We start from the raw sequence: 18,153 nt of genomic DNA, 5'->3' as shown, positions 1-18,153 counted from the left end.
AGTCTTCAGATTATAAATGGAGGAATCTACACCAACACTCATGTCCAGCCAGCCCCCAGACCCACTAACCCCTGCAAAGCCCTTTTGCTTTCCCAGCATTGATCACACATGTCCCCAAAGACCCCCTTCACCACTGGAGACAGAGGGAGCCAACTATCCTGGTCACTCTCCAGGCCGGCTGCCCCCATCCTCGATCTGCTCCCACTCAGTGGATTTCATGAATGTCGAGTTCCTGACTACAGGTCCAGCTCAGACCCTGCCCTGACAAGTGGGCCCCCTCCGGAGCCGGAGGAGTCTTTCCAAAGAGATCAGCTCCCTCAGGGAATTCAGCTATGGTTGCATCTTAGGATGTGCTCCAGGTCTGTGTGAACATCTGTGGCTACCAAGGGGCAGGTGGCGGGACCGTGCCCAAGGCTCCCTGGGTGCTTGTGTGTCAAACTGAGGTAAAAAAGGTTTCAGATCCACACACGGTCACTCAGAGCAGTGACATGTGGATTGTTACCAATAGGGTGGGGATGCCCAGACACACACTGACAGTCACCTGTTCTTCACTCTGGACCAGCGGTCACCAAGGTCTACACTCCCCCACCATGATGGAGAGTGGGTGGGGCAGTGGTTGCCAACCACTGGTGGTCCGTGAGGTCCGAAAGTTTGGCGACCGCAGCTCTAGACCGTGCTGTATCCCCTCCTTCCTGCACTGTGGACATCTGGGCTGGATCATCCTCTGTGGGAAGCCTAGGCACTGTGGGATGTGGAGCAGCCTCCCTACCTTCCACTCAATGCACAGAGCACCCAGTCGTGACAATCACTGATGTCCCCACACAGCTCGGGATCACCCATGGCTGGCAATCATTGGTTTAGCGACACACATGTATTTATGGATGAATGTTTAGCATTTTGCTTTAAAATATTTCTGGAGTAATGTATCTGGGAGAAAGTGACCTGATACAGCCCCTAAGGTTTTTTAAGTTTTCATTTATTGATTTTAGAGAGGAAGGGAGAAACATTGCTTTGTCTCACATATATGTTCATTGGTTGACTCTTGTATGTGCCCTGACCATGGATCAAACCTGCAACCTTGGCATATCAGGATGACACTCTAATCAAGTGAGCTACATTATTTTTATTTTTTAAATTATTTTTATTGACTTTAGAGGAGAGGGAGAAACATCAATGTGAGAGAAGCACTGATTGGTTGCCACCCCCACTCCTTACATACCCCAACTGGGACTGAACATGCAACTTGCACATGTGCCCTGACTAGGAATCAAACCAGACCTTTCAGTTTACAGGACAACAATCAACCAACTGAGCCACAGTAGGCTAGGGCCACATTATATTTTATTTATTTTTAAACATATTTTATTGATTTTTTACAGGGAGGAAGGGAGAGGGATAGTCAGAAACATCGATGAGAGAGAAACATCCATCAGCTGCCTCCCGCACACTCCCTACTGGGGATGTGCCCACAACCAAGGTACATGCCCTTGACTGGAATCGAACCTGGGACCCTTCAGTCCACAGGCTGATGCTCTATCCACTGAGCCAAACCAGTCATGGCTATATTTTATTTTTAAATATATTTTTATTGTTGATATATTATAGGTATCTCCCATTTTCCTCCCCTTCCCCCTCTTCCAGCCTCTACCCAGCCCTCCCACCCCCATTCTTCACTACCATATTGTCTGTGTCCTTGGGCTATGCATATATGTTCTTTGGTGTATCTCTTCTCATCCCCGCAACCTTACATTTTACATTTTTTTTTTAAATGCAGCCACACACAGATTGATAGCTACATAGAGGAAAGAATGGATTTTCAAATATGTAATACAGTAAAAAATGTTACTCGAAGAAACTAAATATTGAGTCTTTACCACAAAATCCTTCAACTCTCCTCCACATTTGAAAATGTTTAAAAATATAATTCAGCGGAGGAATAGAGATGTAGCAAGATAGGCCAGGAGTTGATCATGGTTGAAGCAGGCACAGGGTTCTGCTTTCTCTGTGACAAAATGTTAGGACCCCAACTGGGTGGCCCAGTTGGTTAGAGCGATAAGATTGTGGATTAGATCTTTGGTCAGGGAACATACAAGAATCAACCAATGAATGCATAAATGGGTGGAAGAGCAAAATATATTTTTTAAATCTTTACTGTTGAAAGTATTACATAGGTCCTCCTTCCTTTTCACTTCTCCCTTCCTCTAAAATCAATAAAGAGAGAACCAAGATGGCGGCATAAGTAAACACCTGTACTTGCTGCCTCTCACAACCACATCAAAACTAAAACTAAAAGACAAAACAGCCCTAGCTGGTTTGGCTTAGTGGATAGAGTGCTGGCCTGTGGACTGAAGGGTCCCGAGTTGGATTCCGGTCAAGGGCACATGCCTGGTTGTGGGCTCCATCCCCAGTAGGGGTCGTGCAGGAGGCAGCCGATCAATGATTCTCTCAGAGTTTTTCTCTCTCCCCCTTCTTTTCTGAAGTCAATAAAAATATATTAAAAAAAAGAGACAAAACAGCTATCATCCAGAACCACAGGAAAGCTGGCTGAGTGGAAGTTCTACAACTACAAGGAAAAAAGTGCATTGTGACTGGTAGAAGTATGGAAGTGTAGAGGCATGTGTGTGGAATGGGCTGGAAACCGGGTGCAGTTTTTTGTTTTCAATCGAGAGAGAGATACAAGCTCCCAATTGCTCTGAACTCCAGTTCTGGGTGAGACCCTGGGGACCCAGACTCATACAGGAAGAAACTGGACTGTCTGACATCGGGGCAGAATGCAGGGCAGCTTTCTCTCATAGGTGCTCACAGCGATCATTGTTCCTGCTTGGGAGCGCAGGACGGAGACACAAGGACCTCTCTGGTACAAGGCTGACTGGCAGCCATTGCTGTTTGTTCCACCCTGGTGATTCCCTGAGACCCTGCCCCACCCAATTTACAACCCCACCCAAGCTGTGCACAATGCCTTTTGTATGTGAATGGCCTGTCCTTTCTCAGCCTAAAACCTGTGAATCTGCAGTTGGGTCATAGAGCCCCAAAGCTTCCAATACAAGGCCCAAGGCCCAGCAGCAGCAGCCTGCCTGGCTTCACAGCTGGTCCTCATCTGGGCACTTCCAAACCCCATACAAAGAGGAGGAATCTCCAGATCTCTCTGTAAACTGCTGCTGGGTGGCCCCAGGCAGTGGCTGACTATATTCCTCCCTGGAGACCCAAGAGCCAGTGTACCCAGTGGTCAGTGTCAGACCATACCAGATTACAACTCTTCACATCCATAAGCGACACACTCAAGGGGTAGACTCAGTGAGCACCAAAGCCCCACTGAAGCAAGTCCTGCCCCATAAGGGTGTTTCCTACACAGTAGTTCTTCCATTGTAGACACAGCTGGTCCTCAGAGCCAATTGGCCTGGAGGTCAATTCCTCCCAGTGATAGCAACAGCAATCAAGGCTTAACTACAAGACTGTGCACCCAGCCCACAAAGGGGTGCACCAAGAGTGTCCACCTTAGGTGATTGGGGAGGCTGAGCCACTGGGCCCTATAGGACACTTACCACACAAGGACACTCTATCAACACAGAGAACCAGCCAAAATGCAGACAGAAACATGTTAAGATAGTGTAAGGAGCCTCTGGGAAAACTTCCAGTGTACCAACATCTGAATTATGGGGGTGCCTGAAGAAAGATGTTGAAAACCTATTTAAAGAAATAATGACAGAAAACTTCTCCCACCTGGTGAAAGAAATAGACTTATAAGCCCAGGAAGTGCAGAGAACCCCACATAAGAGGAATCCAGCCCTGGCCGGTTTGGCTCAGTGGATAGAGCGTCGGCCTGTGGACTGGGGGGTCCCAGGTTCGGTTTCAGTCAAGGGCATGTGCCTTGGTTGTGGGCACATCCCCAGTGGGGGGTGTGCAGGAGGCAGCTGATCGATGTTTCTCTATCATCGATGTTTCTAACTCTCTCTCCCTCTCCCTTCCTCTCTGTAAAAAATCAATAAAATATATTAAAAAAAAAAAAAAAGAGGAATCCAAAGAGGACCACACCAGGACACATCATAATTAAAATGCCAAAGGCAAAAGACAAAGAAAATCTTAAAAGCAGCAAGAGAAAAACAGTTAGTTACCTAACAAGGGAGTACTCATATGACTGTCAGCTGATTTTTCACAGAAATTATGCAGGCCAGAAGGGAGTGGCAAGAAATATTCAAAGTGATGAATAATAGCAAGAACCTACAACCAAGATTACTCTACCCAGCAAAGCTATCATTTAGAATTGAAGGTCAGAGAAAGAGCTTCACAGACAAGAAAAAGCTAAAGGAGTTCATCCCCGCCAAACCAGTATATGTAATGCTGAAGGGTATTCTTTAAGAGGAAGAAAAAGGTAAAGATAAAAAATTATGAACAGCCCTGGCCGGCTTGGCTCAGTGGATAGAGTGGCAGCCTGCAGACTGAAGGGTCCCAGGTTCGATTCCAGCCAAAGGCACATGCCTGGGTTGCAGGCTCGATCCCCAGTAGGGAGTGTGCAGAAGGCAGCCAATCAATGATTCTCTCTCATCATTGATGTTTCAATCACTCTCCTTTTCCCTTCCTCTCTGAAATCAATAAAGAAATATATATATATTTTAAAAATTATGAACAAAAGTGACAACAAATATATAACTATCAACAAGTGAATCTAAAAATCAAATGAATAAAAAAATCTGATGAACAGAATAAACTGGTGAATGTAATAGAATCAGGAGCATAAAAGGGAGCGGACTGACAATTCTCGGGGGGGAGGGAAGGGGGTGTGGGGGACGTGGGAAGAGACTGGACAAAAATCTTACACTTATCGATGACAGTGGAGGGGTGAGGGCATGGGGTAGGGTGGAAACCGGGTGGAGGAGAGTTATGGGGGGGGGAAAGAGGAACATCTGTAATAATCTGAACAATAAATATTTAAAAAAATCAATAAATAAAAAGGTCTGCCACTTCACACCTGTAGCTACTACCACAAAACAAAGACAGCAAGCCCTCCCCCCCACCCCAAAGCAGTAACAAGTTCTGATGAAGATATGAAGAAATTAGAAGCTTGTGAAGATGCTATGGGAAAAAGGATGGCTGTCCCTCAAATAATTAAACATGGAATCACCATTTGACCCAACAATCCCACTTCTGGGTAGAGTGCAAAAAATTGAAATATCTGGAAGAGATTGATGTACATACACATACATAGCAGCACAGTTCCTAACGAAGTGTCCCTTATGGGTGACTCCAACCTTCCACTTGCTCAAGCCAAAACCCAAGTGCCATCTGGACTTTCCCATACCGTCAGTCAGAGACCCTTTATTCTCACCACTGTCTGGACAGTCACCAACTGCTGAGGCATGCCACCTCTCCTGCTTCATCTGTCTCCCCCTCATAAAGGAAATGAATCCAACCAGGTTGCTTTAGCGAGTGCGTTTAGGACCCTTCTGCATCATACCCTATGGAGGCGGTGATAGACACCCTGGTCTGTGGGAAGGTTTAACCCAAGGTTCACGGCTCAAGGCTGTGGGTCCTGGGGTCATTGTGTAAGGCTTTCAGATGCCAATCAGAAACATGTCCAAAAAGAGGGACAGATGCAGGCAGCATGGTGAGGATGAAGAGCACCGAGAAAAACTGGGCAGGTGTATAAATTGGAGGGGGAAAGGCTCAAGTCATTAGAAGGCTCTTGCTGTTCATGTGCTTGAAAATAGGAACCCAGCCCAGCAATGAACCAGACCCCAGTTGATTCCCAGTGTGGGGTGTGCAGGGGGCAGCCGATCAATGATTTTCTCTTATCACTGATTTTTCTCTCTCCCTCTCTAAAATCAGTAAAAATATATATAAAAAAAGAAAGTAGCACCCTGGCCGGATTGGCTCAGTGGATAGAGCCTGCAGACTGAAGGGTCCCAGGTTTAATTCTGGCCAAGGGCACATGCCCAGGTTGTGGGCTCAGGTCCCCAGTAGGGGATGTACAGGAGGCAGCCAAATAATGGCTCTCTCTCATCCCTGATGTTTTCCTCTTTCCCTTCCTCTCTGAAATCAATATATTTTTTAAAAAGAAAGTAGGAACCCTCCCCTTGACTGGAGAACATGGGAGGGGCCTACAAAGGGGATGGGGACCTGAGGGGAGATGCTACATTCAGTCCAGCAATGGCCACCTCTATGGGTACTTAGAGATGCCAGGTAGCCAAAGCTGCAGATCTGGGTTGGGAGAATCAAGGGGGAGGGGGACAGGGAAGATAGCACAGGACCCTAGACATTCCCAGACATGTCACAGAAGCCCCTGACCCCCCCACTATCCAACATTCTGGCAAACACTACACAAGTCTTGCTGGACCTGAGCCTCCAAGTACTATGCCCAGGCCCAATCCCCTCTGCTGGATGACTGACAAACTGCCCAGAGCCCCAGACACTTGGAAGAATGGGTTGCACTCTGATGAGGTAAATCTGCTTTTTATTAACTACTTGAGAGGGATGAAGCGGGAGGAGTGGGTGGCTCCAATGCCAGGCCTGCCGTGCTTCACTGGCTTGTAGGTGATGGAGAACTCACCCAGGTAGTGGCCAATCATCTCAGGCTGTGGAAGGCAAAGAACGGACCTGGTAAGTGACCAGGGGAGGACAGGCCCACACCCACCCAGGCAACACAGTCCCACCACGCACCTTGATTTCCACCTGATTGAAGGTCTTGCCATTGTAGACGCCCACCATGCTGCCCACCATCTCGGGCAGGATAATCATGTCCCGCAGGTGTGTCTTCACCACCTCTGGCTTCTCCATGGGCGGCGCCTCCTTTTTGGCCTTGCGCAGGCGCTTCAGAAGCGAGTGCTGCTTCCTTCGCAGGCCCCGATTTAGCCGCCGGCGCTGCCGGGCACTGTACAGCTGCATCAACTGCTCACTGGGGGACAGGCAGGGCAGAATGTGTGGCCTAAGCCCTGGTGGATACCCCACCCTTCACCCACTAACACTCATGTTCCCTACAGTGCCCCAAAGCAATGTTCACAGCCAGTCAAATATTCAAGAGGAATCCTGCAAAATCGACAACCTTCACAGCACTGTCTAGAAATGAGGAAACTGAGTAAGGACAGGCTGCTCAGATGAGGTGGTGCAGCTGGAACTTTGTGGACTAAAGGCTGTGGTGCTAGAGGCCTCAAGAACCCAGGAGAGGAGCCGAGCTTGAGAAATTCTCAGCCTCCTGTGTCCCCAGGAAACTGGATCCTCCACGCCTAGACCCAGCAACACCTTCAGGAGAATCAAGGTCCCTGGCTGTCAGCAAGCCTCCCTCCCTCCTGTCTGGAGACTCATACCCAAACCCGCCCTGACCCTGGGGGCAAGAGTTTTAAGGAGCACAAGTCAGACCACCTAGAAGCTTCCAGCTTTGACCAAATCTTAGACCTGGGGTTGCAAACTCCCACCCACAAGCCAAACCTGGCCCGATGCCTGACCTTACAAGGCTTGTGAGCTAGACATTTGCGTTATCAAGTGAATGAAAAGATGTCAAACAGGACACGTTAACATTCTATTAATGTCAAACCTCAGAGCCGCAGCCCATCCATCTACATTGGATCTAAGGCCGCGTCAGCAAGTCAGGCTCTGCAGCTCCTAGCCCCCTGGGCCCCCCTCCCGCCGCCATCCCTCCCCTGGTACGGCCGACCCTTACTAAGACATGTCAAGCAGTTGATCGAGATCCACGCCACGGTAGGTGAACTTGCGGAAGGTCCGCTTCTTCTTCTGCTCCACTTCCGCCTGCGCGGGCCCGAGACAAGGGTGAGCGGGAGCCCGAGACCCACCTCCCACCCCGACGGCTACAGAGGGTCACCAGACGCAAAGGTCGTGCCGAAAAACGCGCGGCAGCCCCGGTAGAAAAGCCCGTGGGGACACACCACCTCGGGCCCGTCCGAGGGCGCGGGGGGTTACAGGGATTTGGCTGAGACAGGAGGGCATGTACAGGCCTTTCCCTCCCCGGGTGGTCATGACACCCACAAGGACCGCGCACCCACATCCGGCGGCTCCGGAGGACTGGAGGAACGTGTCTCAGCTGCACGGCCTGGCCCCGGCCTCCAAGGAGCAGCCAGAGCCAGGATGGCGCCGGATAGGCCCGCACAAACGAAGAAAGCCCCAACACTTACCATCTTGTCTGTTCCTCGGAAAGGACAACCCACTCGGCGACTGCGCAATTATCTCCAGTTCGCCCACGGCCCCGCCCCTTGACGCTGCGTGCGCAAGCGCTTCAGCTCCCGGAGGAGGATGTGCGCCCTCTGCTGTCCGGAGGGTAGAGCGCAGGCTACGAGGGCAAAAGCTTTTTTTTTTTTTTTTTAAGAGGATGCTTTTTAAAATATATATTTTTAAATTGATTTCAGAGAGGAAAGGAGAAACATCAATGATGAGAATCACTGATCGGTTGCCTCCTACATACCCCCTACTGGGGATCAAGCCCCAAACCTGGGCATGTCCCCTTGTCCTGAATGGGAATTCGGAACCCTTCAGTCCGCAGGCTGATGCTCTATCCACAGAGCCAAACCAGCTAGGGCAGCAAAAGCTTTTGTTAAGGACTTGGACACCACCCCCAGGTTGGGGCCAGCCGCCTAGAGTTTGGGCAATTCCTGAAAGTCACTGCTCCTTTCAAGCCTCATATTTGTGCTTTATAATCTCCATTAATGGAACCCAACTAACAAGTGTTTATGGAGCACCTACTGTTTGCGGCTGGTGCTGTCTGGTTTTAGTCCAGAGTTCCATGATGGAGCTGATATTGTTGTAATTAGCTAGTTATTAATAACAGGAAAGTAGTAAAGGGAAGGCTAAATATTATTAGGCATGTCATTTGGGCAGCTTCACAGGAAACTAAAGCTTTATACTCCGCAGGGAGCCACTGGTCTATTCCCTGCAGATCTCTGGGAAGGGACTGGACAGGGAGGAAAATAGATGTATGCCCAGTAAAGTTGGGGTGATGTTGGGAAGGTACCCGTCAGGGACACCTGGGAACAGGTCATTGGTCAGAAAGAGCATAGCTGCTCTGACTGGTTTGGCTCAGTGGGTAGAGTGTCGGCCTGCAGACTGAAGGGTCCCAGGTTCGATTCCGGTCAAGGGCATGTACCTTGGTTGTGGGCACCTCCCCAGTAGGGAGTGTGCAGGAGGCATCTGATCGATGTTCCTCTCTCATCAATGTTTCTAACTGTCTATCCCTCTCCCTTCTTCTCTGTAAAAAATCAATAAAAATATATTTTAAAAAAGAGAGAAAAAAAGAATGAACGTGGCCAATGCAAGGGCATGAAATTTGGGATACTTAATTTCCTAAACAAAGGAGTTCACTCTTGTGCTCTGTGCTCTTGGTTCCTCCTATGCTCTTGGGACTCTTATTGCTCCTGACGTGCTCTCCTGCATTCACCAACATGTGGACCCCAACAATGATTCATGAACTGCAACTAGCCTCATGCTGAACTGGATCTGGCTGCAACATGGAACGACAATTCTGGACACTGGCTTTGCTTCTAGCTCTACTGAAACTCCAGCTACACTTCTTCAATGACTGGAATGGGACTTTGGAAACCCATGGTTGTAATTCCACACAAATAAAAATCACTCATCCTGCCCTGGCCGGTTTGGCTCAGTGGATAAAGTGTTGGCCTGCGGACTGGAGAGTCCGTGTTCGATTCCAGCCAAGGGCACATTCCTGGGTTGCGGGCTCTATCCCCAGTGGGGGGCCTGCAGGAGGCAGCCGATCGATGATTCTCTTTCATTCATTGATGTTTCTAACTCTCTCTCTCCCTCTCTCTTCCTCTCTGAAATCAATAAAAAAATATTTTTTTAAAATTACTCATCCTCCTGTGAATGTCTCAGAAAATTATTTTTCTTGAGATATCGTAAGGACCCCACCTCCAGCATCCAGAAGGGAAGAGGACACCCCAATTTCTCTGATAACTGAGTTGTTGTTGCAGAATTGGAGGTAGTCCCCGTAAGGGACACGTTAATACAGATACCAGAGCCAGGAGGAAAATCCAGGAGGGGTGGGACAACGGCTTCTAACATGGTCAGAAAAAGGCATCCCTATTGATAAGAACCAGTCAGCCTTTAATTGACAAAATTATATAATTAACAACTATATAACAATGCACTACTAGGTTTGTAACATAAATCAATATAACAACGGTAATAGCAAAAAAAGGGACAAGTGACTAGGCTAAATAGGAATACTGTTGTTTTTCATTGATTAGAGAGAGAGAAAGGGAGAAAGAGAAAAACACTGATTTGTTGTTCCACTCACTTATGCATTCATTGGCTGATTCCTGTGTATGCCCTGACTGGGGATTAAACCCACAACCTTGGCGTATTGACACTCTTACCAACTGAGCTACTAGGCCAGGAAGTTAGTGTCCATCTGAAGGTGATTCTTGTATATTAAGATGTATATGGTACCATAGGACCCAGCAATCTCACTTAAGGGTGTATACTCCAAAGAACTGAAAGCAATGATTTAACCAGATTTGCACACTCATGTTTAGAACAGCATGATTCACAGTGGTCAAGAGGTGAAAACAACCCAAGTGTCCATGGGCAGATGAGTGAATAAGCAAAATGTGGTGCATCTACACACTGGAATACTATTTAGCCTTTATTTATTTATTTATTTATTTATTTATATTTTTTATATTCAGCCTTTAAAATGAAGGAAATTTACAGCTGCTACAATGTGGATGAACATGCTCAGTGAGATAAGCCAGACACAAAAGGACAAATATGCATGATTCCACTCATAGGAGGTTCCTAGAGGAGTCAGATTTATAGAAAAAGAAAGCAACCCTGAAAAAAATGGTGGCAGATTAGGAGGATGCTGCACGGACATGCTCCTAGAAACAAACTGGAATTACAACTGAAATACGGAAAGGCTTCCTGAATAATCAGTGGAAAACCCTGATACCTAAGGACCAAAGATGGAGACCGCATAGAGACTGGTAGGAGAGGCGGAGGCGTAAAAGGGCTGGCCAGGCACCCACAAACGGGAACTGAAGTCCCAGAGAGATATCTCAGCTGTGGGGGATGCCACTGAAAACTCTGGGATCTAATCCCGAAGTTGGGCTACCCAGCAGAGAGCACCGAACTGAGGAGGGTACCCACATAACATCTAGCTGTGAAAAGCAGTGGGGTACTATCTACCAGGGAGTGGCAGCTGAAAGTTTGGGCACCCTCTTGAAGGGCTAACACACAAAAATTCCCTGTGGAGCCACCCACCTTGTGCTCTGGCAGAGGGATGGTGAAGTGGACTGGAGCTGTGAAGGCAGAACCCAGGACTGGGGACTCGGGGGATAGAGCTCAGAAGGCAGACACCACAAGTTTCCTGGGCCGAGTCATTCCCTCACACAGCGGAGGACATCTTTCCCACATAGACATCTGCCTTGCCTGGGGAGGAATACAGTCGACACACCCCATTGGAAAACACCTTGCACTGAGGCCACTTAAGAGATTAAAAGTAACAATTAGCCTCCAGGCAGAAGCAACTGCCCCACCCTGTTGAAAAGATTCACCATTGTGCCGAAACCGGTTTGGCTCAGGGATAGAGCTTCGGTCTTCGGACTGAAAGGTCCCAGGTTCAATTCCGGTCAAGGGCATGTACATTGGTTGCGGGCACATCCCCAGTGCAGGGTGTGCAGGAGGCAGCTGGTCGATGTTTCTCTCTCATCGATGTTTCTAGCTCTCTATCCCTCTCCCTTCCTCTCTGTAAAAAAATCAATAAAATATATTTTTTTTAAAAAAGAAAAGATTCACCATTGCCTGGCTGGTGGCAGGCAACTCAAGATGGAATCCTGACCTAACCGGTTTGGCTCAGTGAATAGAGCGTTGGCCTGTGGACTGAAAGGTCCCAGGTTTGATTCCGGTCAAGGGCATGTATCTTGCTTGTGGGCACATCCCCAGTAGGTGTGCAGGAGGCAGCTGATCAATGTTTCTGACTCTCTATCCCTCTCCCTTCCTTTCTGTAAAAAATCAATAAAATATATTTTTAAAAAATGGAATCCTATTAGTCTGTGGACAGAGGCGGTTTCTGGAGGCTTTGAGTCTTTGCCTGATCCAATTAGTCAGAAACAGCCTTTAACACTGTCCTGCATTAGAGATTGAGAGGTATAGAGCAGCGGTCACCAACCAGTGGTCCATGGACTATTGGTTATCTGTGAGGTAAGAAAGGTTGGTGACTGCTGGTATAGAAGATCTACCTAAAACACAGTCACCAACCCAAACAGACAACCAAAATTAGGAAACAACCCCCAAATGAAAGAACTAGTGAATTCTCCAGAAGAGATAAATGAAGCAGAGATAAGAAATTTATCTGAAACAGAGTTCAGAGTAATGATGTTAAAAATGCTCAACAAAATGAAAAAAGAACAGTCTGAGATAAAGAATGACATAAAACAAATAAAGAACACATTGGAAGGAATACACAGCAGATTAGGGGAAGCTGAGGATTGAATTAGTGAATTAGAAGACAGAGTAGAAAATATCACTCAATTAGAGAACCAAAAAGAAAAAAAAAAAAAAGAAAAAACAGGAGGACAGCTTAAGGGAGCTGTGGGATGATGTGAAACGTAACAATATTAGAATAGTAGGTGTGCCAGATGAGGCAGAAAGGGAGAAAGGAAAAGAGAAGGGGTTTGAAGAAATAATGGTAGAAAACTTCCCTAACCTGGAAAAGGAAAAAGTCACACAAGTTCAGGAGGCACAGAGAATCCCAAACAAGAAGAACCCAAACAGACCCATGCCCAGACACATCATAATTAAAATGTCAAAAATTAGCCCTAACCGGTTTGGCTCAGTGGATGGAGCCTTGGCCTGCGGACTGAAAGTTCCCAGCTTCGATTCCGGTCAAGGGCATGTACTGGGCACATCCCCAGTAGAGGGTGTGCAGAAGGCAGCTGATCGATGTTTCTAACTCTCTATCTCTCTCCCTTCCTCTCTGTAAAAACTCAATAAAAAACATATTTAAAAAAATAAAATAAAATGTCAAAAATTAAAGACAAAGAATCTTAAAGGCAGCAAGAGGAAACTGTTACCTACAAAGGAGCTCCCATAAGGCTGACACCTGATTTCCCATCAGAAACTCTACAGGCCAGAAGGGAATGGCATGAAGTACTCAAGGTAATGGAAAGCAAGGATCTGAGACCAAGAATACTATATCTAGCAAGGCTATCATTCAAAATAGATGGTCAAAGAAAGAGCTTCCCAGACAAAAAAAAAAAGGGCTAAAGGAGTTCACCACCAAGCCAGCATTACAAGAAATGCTAAAGGGATTGCTGTAAGGGATTGCTGAGAAGAAGAAACAGAGAGAGAAACCTAGCCATACAGAATTAAAATGGCTATAAATAAGTACCTCTCAGTAATAACCCTAAATGTAAATGGATTAAATGCTCCAATCAAAAGGTGTAGAATAGCTGAATGGATATAAAAACATGACCCAACTATATGCTGTCTACAAGAGACCCACCCACCTCAAAACAAAAGACACACACAGGATGAAAGTGAAGGGATGGAAAAAATTTTTCCAAGCAAATGGAAAAGAAAAAAAAAGCTGGAGTAGCAATACTCATATCCAACGAAATAGACTTTAAAAGCATCATGTTAAGTGAAATAAGCCAGTTGGAGAAAGATAAATATCATATGATCTCACTCATTTGTGGAATATAATGAACAACATAAACTGATGAACAGAAATAGAGCCAGAGGGGGAAAAATAATATATACTAGAATATAATAGAAGTAATCCTGTTATTTGCAGATTTTTAATATTTCCTACAACTTTTGTGATATACTATGTTAGTACAGTTTTGGTAATATTATCATACTTAAAATCCTTTTATTCTTGGAATATTAATGTTTATTGCATGTAAAATTATTATATGTAACATCATTTTTCTTGAATATTTGGTGTTTATTGCATGTAACTCGTTTTCTTGAGATATTAATATTTATTGCATGTAACATTATATTTAAAATCATTTTTCTTGAAGAAAAAAAAAACTGAAGAGAAAAAAAAGAAAGCAACCCTGGCCAGCTTTGCTCAGTGGATAGAGTGTTGGTCTGCAGACTGAAGGGTCTCAGGTTTGATTCTTCATGAACCTTGGTTGCAGGTCCCTGGACTCTGGTCCGGGTGCATGCAGGAGGCAACCAATCGATGTGTCTCACTCACATTGATGTTTCTCTCAGTCTTTCCCTCTCCTTTCCACTCCCTCTAAAATCAATGGGAAAATATCCTCGGGTTAAGATTAACAAAAAAATAGAAAAGAAAAACAAAGCAGAATGGTGGGAGCCAGGGCTGGGGGAGGGTGGGGAAGAATTAGTGTGTTTTTGTTTTGTTTTTTAATCCTCATCCAAGGATATGTTTTTCATTGGTTTTAGAGAGGGAGAGACAGAAAACAGTATTGATGTGAGAAACATTGATCAGTGGCTTCTGATCCGACCTTGAACCCACAGTGCCCTGTCGGGGAATCAAACCCATGACCCTTTGGTGCACAGGACAATGCTCCAACTAACTGAGCCACACCAGCCAGGGCAAGGAGTTAGTGTTTAAGGTGGACAGAGTTTCAGTTTTGGAAAATGATGAAGTCCTGGAGATGGTGGGAATGGATGCAAAACAACGTGAAGGTACTTAATGCCACTGAGCTGTGCACTGAAAAATGGTTAAAAATGGCAAATTTTATGTGCATTTTGCTACAGTAAAAAAACAACTAGCCCAGCCAGGGTGGCTCGGTGGTTGAGCATTGACCTATGAACCAGGTTACGGTTTGATTCCTAGGCAGGCTCCATCCCCAGTGTGGGGCCTGCAGGAGGCAGCCAATCAATGATTCTCTCATCATTGATGTTTCTCTCTCCCCCACAACCCTTCCTCTCAGAAATCAACAAAAATATATTAAAAAAAACAAAAACAGCCGAAACCGGTTTGGCTCAGTGGATAGAGCGTCGGCCTGTGGACTGAAAGGTCCCAAGATCGATTCCGGTCAAGGGCATATACATTGGTTGCGGGCACATCCCCAGTGGGGGGTGTGCAGGAGGCAGCTGGTCGATGTTTCTCTCTCATCGATGTTTCTAGCTATCCCTCTCCCTTCCTCTCTGTAAAAAATCAATAAAATATATATTAAAAACACACACACACAAAACAAAAACACGGCGAATACCGCGCCCGCCATGGCGGACAAAATGGACATGTCTCTGGACGACATAATTAATCTGAACCGGAGCCAGCGGGGTCCGCGGCCGGGGCCGGGCTGGCTTCCAGGGAGGCCGCGGTGACAGAGTGCGGGCCGCTGCATGAGTGAGCTGGGTCGGCGGGCCCATCCAGAACCAGGCGGCAGAGGTAGGAACCGGCCGGGGCCCTACAACCACCCGAAACAACTTCCTGACAAGTGGCAACACGACCTTTTTTTTTTTTAAATATATTTTATTTTTTACAGAGAGGAAGGGAGAGAGATAGAGAGTTAGAAACATCGATGAGAGAGAAACATCGATCAGCTGCCTCCTGCACACTCCCCACTGGGTATGTGCCCGCAACCAAGATACATGCCTTGACCGGAATCGAACCTGGGACCTTTCAGTCAGCAGGCCGATGCTCTATCCACTGAGCCAAACCGGCTAGGGCCCTTTTTTTTTTTTTAACACGACCTTTTTGACAGTGGCTTTGGCGGTGGCGCCGGCGTGGAGACGGGTGGGAAACTGCTGGTGTCCAACCTGCATTTCGGAGTGTCCGACGCTGAGACCCAGGAACTCTTGGCTGAATCCGGGACTCTGGAGAAGGCCGCCGTGCACTATGACCGCTCTGGCTGCCGTCTGGGAACAGCCGATGTGCACTTTGAGCGGAAGGCGGACGCCCTGAAAGCTATGGAGCAGTACCACGGCGTCCCTTCGGATGGCTGCCCCATGAACATCCAGCTCGTCACGTCACAGATAGACACGCAGCACAGTGTATACAGGCGGGATGACTAGAAACCGAGGATCTGGAGGCTTCGGCGGCACCCGGAGAGGCGTCCGCGGAGGCAGCCCGGGCGCAGGCAGGGGCACCGGCCGAGTTGAAAGCAGCAGATCTCTGCAGGGGAGTTGGACGCCCAGCTGGACGCTTACCACGCGAGGATGGACACCAGTTAAAGCACCAGCACGTCCGTGCGTGGAGCTAGGCCTAGCTGTCGTGTCGTCTTTGCCCTGCTTCCCGAGGGCGGGCCGGCTGGGCCCTGTGGCCAATGATGGAGTTGTTTCTTCTGTTTTGAGGTAGGATTTAAAACTCTTGTAAAGATTTTTCTTTTCCTTTTTTTTTTATTTCTGAAACAGACCTGTTTTGAACCGAGTTATTTTTGGGATAAATTTTACTGGTTGCTGTTGTGGAGGAGGTGGCGTTTTCACCTTTGCCATAATAAACAGAAACGTGTGTAGAAAAAAACCAAAAACACATATACAACAATGTACTACATAAATATGGTGTTCACACACTGCACAATATTTCTTAAATTACTCTGCTGTGGTAAGAGTATTTACTTTAACATCAGATTATTCTGTGATGTCTTTTAAACTTTTTGGAAAAATACATCATTTGTAAAGAAACCTTGATTTGGGTTCAGTATATTGGTTTTTAAAACTATGAATGTTGTTTTTCTTTTATTTTTATGAGAAAGTGGGAGAAAATTACTTTGGAAGAAAATGGGCTTCTGTTTAAATGTTGAAATATATTTATGTTGAGTTTAAGGAGCCTACAATTACCTTTAAGTTTTACAGAACCACCGGCTTTCAGTGATTGTAAATAAACTCTCAAAACATCCTTGAAAGGCTCCATACAGAATGTGTTAATTGACAGGAAAAAAAAATTTTTTTAAATATATTTTATTGATTTTTTACAGAGAGGAAGGGAGAGGGATAGAGAGTCAGAAACATTGATGAGAGAGAAACATCTATCAGCTGCCTTCTGCACAGCCCCTACTGGGGACGTGCCTGCAACCAAGGTACATGCCCTTGACCGGAATCGAACCTGGGACCTTTCAGTCTGCAGGCCGACGCTCTATCCACTGAGCCAAACCGGTTTCAGCAGGAAAATTTAATAAGTTAGTAATTAAGTACATTTTACAATGTGGTCTCTTTAAGGGCAATTTCAGCAGTTAACTTGAAAGAGAAAAAAATGTGTACATAGGTAACATCACTTGCAATGAAATAAAGCTCAGAGTTTGTGCTCACACAAACACACAAAAACCCCACAAAAAATAACATATGTATATAGTAAGCTCTTAGAGGACCCTCTAAGAAAATCACCAAAAAATATATAATGAAAAGTCATTAAAAAGACTAAAATGCTACGCTAGAAAATACTCTAGTATTTTGACTGCAAAACACACACACACACACACAAAATACAAAACACTAAGGGAGGTATAAAAGGCAAAAAAGACACATAACTTAAAAAATACAGTGAAATGGCTGACAGCCCAAGGATATCAGTAACAAATGCGAATTGGCTCCCAGCCCCGCTGAAGGTGCCTTCCTGGAAGAGGGAGCAGGTATGCAAAGGTCCTGGGGTTTGGGATGACCTGGGTGCTACTAAAGCAAGAGAAGCAGAGCCTCCCAGCACCTCCTGGCCTCCACTCTTGCTTGTTGGGTAGGGCTTGGCTGACACCAGTGGCTCTGTGGGGAGCTGGGCTGGCCTGGAGGAAAGGGAAAGTCTCCGGGAAGCTGAGAATCTCCTCAGCCATTTCCACAATCCTGGGAGAAGAGCCAATTAAACTCCACCCGAAGGAGGGGATGTCCCTCCCTGTCCCCAGGGGAATACATCATTTGGGGCCACAGGATTCCTTCTTTAGGGTATGAAGGGTGTGACAAGGGCTCCTGAGAGCCCCCACTGGCTGGAAATCCCTGTTTGCACAATGCCCTTAGCCAGAGACCTAAAATTAAAAAACTAATTTTGCCAATTAATTTCAATAATAAAAGGAGCAAAAGTTTACTAGCTGAGATGACCATGGTGTGATCCTGCTCCTTCCTGCTTCTTCTGTAAACCTTGGTGGCAGCAGCTCCAGAGGGAACACCGAAGGCTACCACCCAGAGGGGTTTTGGAGATCACAGTGAAGGTTCCTGGGCTGAGCCACTTGAATGTGCGGGGGAGGGTTATGACTGTTCTGTTCACTAGTTTATCTCAAGCCTGGCACATTGGAG

General features: G+C 46.5%; 1 protein-coding gene and 1 pseudogene across 2 annotated transcripts; one reads left to right on the top strand and one right to left on the bottom strand.

Moving 5' to 3' along the window:
- Window positions 1-6,431: 6,431 nt before the first annotated feature.
- Window positions 6,432-8,192, bottom strand: RPS15 (ribosomal protein S15). Of its 2 annotated transcripts, none has more exons than XM_028159576.2 (4): window positions 8,121-8,192; window positions 7,652-7,737; window positions 6,655-6,889; window positions 6,432-6,569 (listed from the first exon to the last, which is right to left on the bottom strand). In XM_028159576.2, the coding sequence occupies exons 1-4, from the start codon at window positions 8,121-8,123 to the stop codon at window positions 6,456-6,458; spliced, it is 438 nt and encodes a 145-aa protein (XP_028015377.1). In that variant the 5' UTR covers window positions 8,124-8,192; the 3' UTR covers window positions 6,432-6,455. The 2 variants fall into 2 exon arrangements, with proteins under 2 accessions (XP_028015377.1, XP_054572900.1); XM_054716925.1 differs by lacking the exon at window positions 8,121-8,192 and adding an exon at window positions 7,988-8,076.
- Window positions 8,193-15,147: 6,955 nt separating this feature from the next.
- Window positions 15,148-16,223, top strand: LOC103294295 (THO complex subunit 4-like; annotated as a pseudogene).
- The last annotated feature ends 1,930 nt before the right edge of the window (window positions 16,224-18,153 follow it).

This window comes from Eptesicus fuscus, chromosome 6 (genome assembly GCF_027574615.1).
Source record: "Eptesicus fuscus isolate TK198812 chromosome 6, DD_ASM_mEF_20220401, whole genome shotgun sequence".
Taxonomy (NCBI): Eukaryota; Metazoa; Chordata; class Mammalia; order Chiroptera; family Vespertilionidae; genus Eptesicus; species Eptesicus fuscus.
The sequence above is the reverse complement of the archived record's forward strand: the minus strand, read 5'-3'. Positions and strand labels throughout refer to the sequence as shown.